This window comes from Asterias rubens, chromosome 3, assembly GCF_902459465.1.
Source record: "Asterias rubens chromosome 3, eAstRub1.3, whole genome shotgun sequence".
Classification (NCBI taxonomy): domain Eukaryota; kingdom Metazoa; phylum Echinodermata; class Asteroidea; order Forcipulatida; family Asteriidae; genus Asterias; species Asterias rubens.
The window spans coordinates 15,594,227-15,602,836 of record NC_047064.1 but is presented as its reverse complement, the minus strand read 5'-3'; the positions used below and the strand labels follow the sequence as shown (position 1 = coordinate 15,602,836).

Below are 8,610 nucleotides of genomic sequence, written 5' to 3'. Positions count from 1 at the left end.
AGGATATTGGGGTAAATTTGAATGATGATACAATGGTGTTAGTCAGCCATACGGCAGACTAGTGAATATACATCACAGGGGTCAATGGACCGTGTTGTGTCATGGGGGACTCCAATGGTGTGCAATGGTATCGACCTTTTTCAACCCAATCGCATACATCGAGGAAGTCGATTCTTGTTAACACATAAAAAACGAAACCTGCAATTCTAAGGAAATCTATGAATGCTCAAGACAGATGTACTTATGTAGGGTTAGATTATATTAATCTTTAAGAAGATTATAAATTTTGATCAGTATCAAAACACAGATGAAGGAATTACTAGAACCGCCGAAGCCGACGTTGGAAAAGCGCCAACACTTTATGACATTTTTTTGTCAATATTGGAATACACGAAAAAGTCCATCGGCGCACTGTACTGGAATCCTTGTCACTCGATTGATTGAACGAACATGGGCTGAATTCCACAATAATGCTTAGCAACTTCACCAAACAAATAGCAAACAAACAGCAACAACAGTTTTGTTTCAGATGTTATTTTATTATTATTATTATTTTATGTTGGGGTTCTAAAGTCGTTAAAATACGTCAAACTGCTGAATATTTGTCACATACCTTTACTCTATACCTTTCATATAAGTTTAAAAAAAAACTGTACAATCACAATAGTTCTTTATAACTAAATCATATGAAGTTGCCCGTACAACTTTATAATAGAATTATATTTAAACGGCACAAACGACTATATTCAAAATTGTATTTTAATTAGTCAGATGTTATTTTATTATTAATATTTTATGTTGGGATTCTAAGTCGTTCAAATAATTACGTCAAAGTGCTCAATATTTGTCACAAACCTTAACTCTATACCTTTTATATAAGTTCCAAAAAACCTATTACAATCACAATAGTTCAATGAAACTTCATCATTGTATTTTAGTCGGCATGTTGGTATCGCTTTCGTTTAATTACATCTTAGTCTTTATGGGTGTTTTTTTCTATAGAGATACATTATCTACATTTGTTTACCAAATTATGAATCTGAAAAGTTATGCTTCGTTAAAACTATTTAAATTATAAAAATATTGCTATATAAGTGGCTCTGGAAGACATGCTGGTGCACGAAGCGAGGGGCCTACTTGGTATCAATCAGAATGGGGAACGTTGGTGACGAGGTGTTCTTGCACTGGCACAGTCACGCATTGGTCTGCCTCAGGATGCACCACATAGGCACAAATTCATGCGCCAAACTTGTTATCGCAAATGATTTTAGACACTCAAATTCTTTTAAATAATAACGTTTTAGGTCGTGCATAATTGTGTAATGGTAACAACTTATCACAAACTGGGGCTCTGTGCTTCAACTTTTGAGGACACTTCGATAAATTTATTCTTTAAAAGTGGATAAGTGCTTCACGAAAACTGACTTCAAGTCATTTTGGGAGAAAGCACATTATTTCTATGTGTTTTTCTGGTGTAATTAGCAAAACATTCCAAACGGCTGACCGCTAAAAATTGTAAGAAATCTGAAGTGTAGTTGTACGGAATCATATTCGTTTTGTTTTCAAAAGGCTGAGAGACTTTAATATATTTTTTAAAGCCCTTTTTGCTAAGGTAGTTTATTTGTTGTGGTGCACCCCTCCGGGTCGGACTGTGTCTCAATTTCCGAGGCCCCCTCTGTCGTCGATGGTTGTCTAACCGGACATTATTCGTTTGACGAACTCTGTGGGAAAAAGTTATTTCAATCATTACTTTTTGTTACTCTTGCTGAGTTCATTGAAGCAGAATATTGTATCATTTTTTTGTTAGATAGAAATATCATACCGTATTATTTGCTTAATACCTATTCAACTATATTCCTCGTTAATATTTCATGTGGTTTTTAGGAATAATTATTGTTAAATCGTTCAACTAAACTGGCACATTAGACACACAGAGCAGCGTGTAAAGGCATATCAGTTACGAAATTTTCTTGCAAAGGGTTTATTACGTAACACTGTTAACTTGACATGGGAAATTAATTGTTCAAACATTTCTGTCAATACAATGCATAAAATTAGGCATCAACTTGAAAGGGTTGAAGGCATATATATAAATATATATAGGAATGCATGCATTTGGTTTATGGTGTTCACAATAATACCTTAAAGGGAAGGTGCACGTGTGGTAATTACTCAAAACAACATTAACTTAAAACTGACTTGGTAATGAGCATTGGAGAGCTGTTGATAGTATAAAACATTGTGGAAAACGACTCCCTCTGAAGTAACGTAGTTTTTGAGAAAGAGGTAACTTCTCACTAAAATAATAAACTAGAAGTATTTTATTCTTATCTGAAAGCACACAAATTCGTCCAACAAGGGTGTTTTTTCTTTCATAATTTTCTCGCAACTTTAATGACCGATTGAGCCCAATGTATTTTCACAGACTTGTTATTTTATGGTTATGATGGGATACACCAAGTGAGATAACTGGTCTTTGACAATTATGAAATGTGTACCTTCCCTTTAAATTTCTACCACTAGCAGCGTTGTAGTCCCAGTAGGTTAATTTCATAGACAGACTTTAAAACAACGGCACAATACAATACAAAAATGATGACTTGTTGCACATTAACTGACGCCATAAGCCTATAATTTAATGCAAATCCATTCGTTAAATGGAAATTGTTTCGTGCAACCTTGATGGTGGCGGCAGGGTAATTAAATATGCAATTAAAGGTTCATTTAACTTTTTGGACGTGCTTTTTCAGAATTGAATTATTGCATATTATAATGACCAGCCGGTGTTCTCAACGAAAGTGTAAGGGAGAAACAATTAAAGCTTAGACATAGGACATACCTGGATAATTCACCATTCCTTTTGCGTCTGTAAAAGACTTCAGTAATTTGTCAACCTCTTCCTCTGTCATTTGTTCTCCTGCAAGAAAATAGTACTCAAAGTTTTAATTAATAATAATTATTGTCAACAAGTTTTTTTCAAATTCTTAAATAAATCCGTGCGAAAGTCGTATATGAATGGAATTCAAGCAAGAAACATTGACTTAATTGAAATAACAACAATGTTAATCAATTGAATAAATCAGAAATATAAAAGCATTGTCTTTTAAATGGCTTCCCCGTCACATTCAATTTCATAAACACACACAATCCCATATTCAAATTTACGCATTTCCCCCTAATCCACTCAACCCATCTCAATCTAGAGTTTCATTTTCCAATATTATTGTTGTCATGCACACATTAACTCGTTTTTCTCATTCAAATTCCTTTCAGTCGATCTGTTTAATTTAAAGACACTGGACACCGATGGTGATAGTCAAAGACCAGTCTTCTCACTTGGTTTACCTCAACATAAAATGCATGAAATAACAAACCTGTTAAAATTTGAGCCCAATTAGTCATCGAAGTTGCGAGATAATAATGAAAGAAAAAACACCCTTGTCACAAGTTGTGTGCTTTCAGATGCTTGATTTAGAGACCTCAAATGCTAAACTTGAGGTCTCGATATCAAGTTCTTGGGAAATTACTTCTTCCTCGACAACTACTCCACTTCAGAGGGAGCTGTTTCTCAAAATGTTTTATACTACCAACCACTCCCCATTACTCATTACCAGTATGGTTTTATGCTAATAATTATTTTGAGTAATTACCAATAGTGTCCACTGCCTTTAAAGCCATCCAAGGCTACCCTTTGCCCATTCTCAAAAAGAATGTTTTGTATGTTTTACACTCATGATAAAATTGAATGGATGCCACCAGGTCTTGCTGGTGGCTTTTTAAGAAACTAAATGATCTTATTTGACCAGTGAATGCTGAACTGGTGATATTGATTTACTCCTTTTGACTGTTGCATGCCAATGAACCGGAGCAGTCCCTTTCAACACAGAAACTGAATGACCCTGTTTTAAAATGAAATTTACTTTTTGGTTGCAATTGGCTGGGAAAACCAATCAGGCTGTGATATCGAGATCGTACCTAAACTAGTGAGTACATGGCGTAGTTCCGAGGCGGGAACCAGATTATTCCGATCCCGATCAAGCATCTGTAAGCCTTCGGTGAACTCTGTTGCTGTTCCTTTGGTCTGTGCCGTCGAGAGCAGAGAAGCGTGCAGGGGCAAGAACTCGTCAAACGAAAGGCGTTTTCCTGCAGCAGAGAATACATTTTGAAGTCAACAGTTTGCCCACTGGAAAGTTTGTTACTCTGCCGAAGTAGTCAAACAAGATGCCATTGTCAAACACTTAAGATAACATTCACATTTAATTACCTTTTGTCAAATTGTTGTGCATTGGGTCAAGCAATTGCTCAAAGAATCCGATGCACATTGGCTAATAATATTTAAAGTATTCCTTCGAGTAGTCAATCTGCAAATGTGTCTTTTAACTGTAATAATTGGCAACATTACTTTCTTTTATCTTTTTATCCTGTTACATATGCGCCTAGCCTAGCCTATAAGCTGCGTTACAAAAAACGCAAATCGTCACGATAACCCAGTCTTGTAAACCCTTTCCCCCGTTCTTTAACAGTTGCACAGGTTGTCTGAACATGCTCCTTGTTACACAAGCTACTTCATTCGAGACCACACCCTTCCTATCCCGAAAGGGCAGGTATATGATTTGTCATATCACATGGTGCAGAGACATGGTCTATCCCTCCGTCGTCTTGAGAAAAACACTAAGGTTGACAGTAGGAGGGCCATGGAAGGAATAGGAGTTCAAAAATGACAGGGAGAAAATGAGGACAAGAATACAATACATCTTGAAGGATATTATTAAGAACATTAAAGAAGTGGCGCTTGGCAGGTCGCCTGGCAAATACAACAGTGAAAAACAACTACAGTACAAGAAACCAAAATAGATAAAGAGGGGGACAAAACAGAAGATGGCGAGATGAACTAAGAACAAATGGGGCAATGCTTGGCAACAAACATCTCTGGATATAAAGTGATGACTTGGTGTAGAGTCTTTCCTCCTTTTGGAGTGAAATGATCTAGTAAGAAGACCCAAGCATATTTTGTAGACCGTGTGGAGGCCACTTTAACATATTTTTCATAAACCTCTTAAGAGCTCATGCATATTATGCCCAAGAGGAAATGTATAAAAATAAATTGTTTACTGCAAATCCCCAGTAATGAAACATGAGCTGGGGCTTGGAAACTGATACTCGATGTTAAAAAAAAACATGTAGGCAAATTTATTTTAAATTCATGATTTGATTTTGTCATGAAATTTCCCATTCACTTGACATTAATTTGTAAAGTATGGTGCTAAATCCTGATCTTTACGAGACTATGCCCAGGGGAGGATTTTTGTCTTCGATTCTCATTTTGACATTTTGATGACTCGAAATGTATCTCACCAGCGAATCCTTTGGAGATTGCGTCCACTTCCGCTGCCGATGGATTGAGCCCACAGGCCCGCAGTGCATCTCCTAACTCATCGGGACCGATATTTCCATCTCCTCGCTTGTCGTATAATGCAAACTTTGTTTGAAAATCTAGTTGAATATGGATAAATAACAAAGTACGGTTAAAGACACTGGACACTATTGGTAATTGCCAAAGACCAGTCTTCTCACTTGGTGTATCTCAACTTTGCATAAAATAGTAAAACTGTGAAAATTTAAGTTGATTGGTCGTCAGAGTTGCGAGATAATAATGAACAAAAAAAACAACACCTTTTTGTTGTCACACAAAGTTGTGTGCTTTCAGATGCTTGATTTCGGGAACTCAAATTGTAAACTTGTCTTCTTTCTCGAAAACCACGTCAGTTCAGAGGGAGCAGTTTCTCACAATGTTTTATATTATCAACCTCTCCCCATTACTCGTTACCAAGTAAGGTTTTATGCTAATAATTATTTTGAGTAAATACCAATAACGTCCACTGCCTTTAAGCCATAGTTTTTTAAAAGATCAAATGACGACTATGGCAAAGATTGCGTCACCATAATGATGAATGTATGAAAAAAGAGACAAAAGTGCATTAAAACGACAATATAAAATATTATGTTAAATTAGTTGTGACGCAAGGGAAGGGCACAGAGCATGGACTTCACTGTTAAAGCCACCATTTGTATAGCTTTACGGCAGAAAGATATTGTTCCTGTCATAAATATCACATTTAAAACCAGTTTTAATTAAGATTTGTATCAAATTTGTAATATGAACATGTAGGGGTCAGTGCATCCAAAACTTATAACACAAATCTGAAAATTATACTCAACTTATCAAAATGTTCTAGTGAGTGACCAGTGTATAGTATTTTGCCTCCCAGGATAATATGACATGCAGTGTACACTCCGAGAGAGATTTAGAAGTTAATCCGAATGGATTGTTGTTTGGGACCATTTTATTTTTAGATTAAAATCCAATCTTTTAGATTTGAATTTCAAATGCTAAGGATTTATTTTTTGAATCTTAAGCAAACCACTCTTTTAAATAAAGGTATACAAGTCAAGTCACATAATCTTAAAGATGCTATGTCAGATTTTTTGCTCCAAACATTAAAAAAAAAATTTTGAGTGAATGGTATTTCATAGAGTATCACCCGCTCTAACGAAAAACAGTTTAACTTTTACTTTAAATGGTCAGGAACCATGACAAAAATTTAAAACGTTTCTTAAAAAATACAAAATTGGTCACGTGATATATTGTGGCAGGAGATTCGGTGTCCCATCCCGGGACACCGGCTCAGTCATGTTTGTCTTGTTAATGCGGAAGGGGCACCGGGCGGGCTGTTAGAATGAACCCATTTTTTCCGTAAAAGTGAAAAGGTTTTAGCATAAACTTGGTTTTGGTCCCTGCTATTTTGTTTAGAGAACAGCCATAAATACTATACATATACACAGCATAACTATACAGCAATGTGCATTATATTTGTTGAAATAGTGAAAGTGAAAAACAAACTTACCATTTAATTGTGTTTTCGAGTATGACTGAAATAAAAGGATAGAAATAGTTTATAAATTCACCATGAACGCTGTTTATAACATCCACATAAATAGTTTTATATACAAAACTGCAAGTGTAACTCACCATTTTGTGTTGTTTGCGAACACTGCACTAGTGTAGTTGGGAGCTGTCTACACACGCATACCTTATAGTGATGAAACGTGTTCGATAACAATAGATTCGATCATGCGTGACGTTACACACCCTTTGAAAACAGTCTGTCAACTACAGTACAAAGTGACTGTATGTACACTCAAAATAAAATGCGAGGTATGTTTGCGATGAATGAACACTTTGCCTCAGTATGTAGCATTGTATAATACACCTTTTTCCGGTGTCGCATGCATCTATGTCCTCTATGCAATACTATCCGGAGGACATTATTACATATGCAATAATGTCCGCCGGACGGTTTTGCATTTGCAATCGTGTCCGCCCGGACGCTGCTGCATAAACGCAATTTTGTCAGCCCGGAGTTGTGTCCGCCCCCGTGCAAAACCGTCCTTGCAGTAAATTAAACGCCCTTGTCGACGGAACACGTTCGCCATTCTTTTTTTACAAGCAGTGCATGTCATGAATGACATGGGAAATGTTCGGTCGAATGGGTATTCGCTGCAACCATAAAATACGTGAATATTCATGCTGCATATACGTAGGTTCAGTGACGCACACTCGCTTACCGACGCGCGCACATACATGTACAGTCTGTACGCCTGTACGTGGCCGCCGGATTGCATAGCCCCGGACACGATTGCATATGCAAAAGTGTCCGAAGCGAACAGTATTGCATGGCGGACACAATTGCATCTGACACCAGTAAAACCACTCAATACAACACGATCACCAGTGAATCTTTGCTAAGAAAGGATTTTTTTTTTATTTGGGGGGGGGGGGGGTAACAATTATTATCGGTCATGATGGGGCTGATCATGGATAACAATAACTACAATTAGTAGTTTTACCAACGCTATATAAAACACTGTATGTCAATGATCACCATTAACTTGTTGCCAATTTTTCGAAAGCCGATAACATAATAATATTCTGATACATTTTTGGGGCGGGCCACAAGGAGTGCGCAGTTTTCCTTGGTGCCACTTTTGGCAATGTAATTGCGCTTTAAGTTTTGTTTACAAACACGCTTTTGCTTTTATTCTACTTCAACAGGGCCTGAGATAATCATCTGGTAGTAACAGCTACTAAATCCAAATGCTTTAAAAAAAATGCTATCGAAACAGAATTTAAAGCTGCAATACATTTTTCTTCTACATTTTTCTTCTCAAATCATCAAAAAGGCTCCAGATCAGTTTGCAAGGCTAAACAACTTTAATAGGAATGAATTCCTGTTATTTTGTGAGTGTATAGTATAACCTTTAAACATGGTACACAAGAAGACGATTTATTTGAGTAATGTGATAAACATTTTTATAATCACCCTCTTTCCCCCAATGCTTGAAATCTAGACTACACTGGCAAGTATGGTAGCTTGCCTGTGTAGTCTAGATTTCAAGCTCCCAGTTAACTAAATCATACCCTGGCGGGCGCGCTTTGGCCATTCAACCGCGCGTAGTACACTATCCAAAATCAAGCACCATAGTTCAGCGACAGTTCCATTCAACCAGCCTTCCTAAAACAATCGAAAGAGGGCAGTATATATATGGAAC

General features: G+C 36.7%; 1 protein-coding gene across 1 annotated transcript; it reads right to left on the bottom strand.

Annotated features, from left to right (window-relative positions):
* Positions 1–524: 524 nt before the first annotated feature.
* LOC117288620 (myosin light chain 3, skeletal muscle isoform-like) lies at positions 525–7,487 on the bottom strand. The gene is made up of 6 exons (XM_033769542.1): positions 7,031–7,487; positions 6,906–6,930; positions 5,356–5,493; positions 3,976–4,143; positions 2,840–2,917; positions 525–1,721 (listed from the first exon to the last, which is right to left on the bottom strand). The coding sequence occupies exons 1-6, from the start codon at positions 7,031–7,033 to the stop codon at positions 1,693–1,695; spliced, it is 441 nt and encodes a 146-aa protein (XP_033625433.1). The 5' UTR covers positions 7,034–7,487; the 3' UTR covers positions 525–1,692.
* Between the last annotated feature and the right edge of the window lie 1,123 nt (positions 7,488–8,610).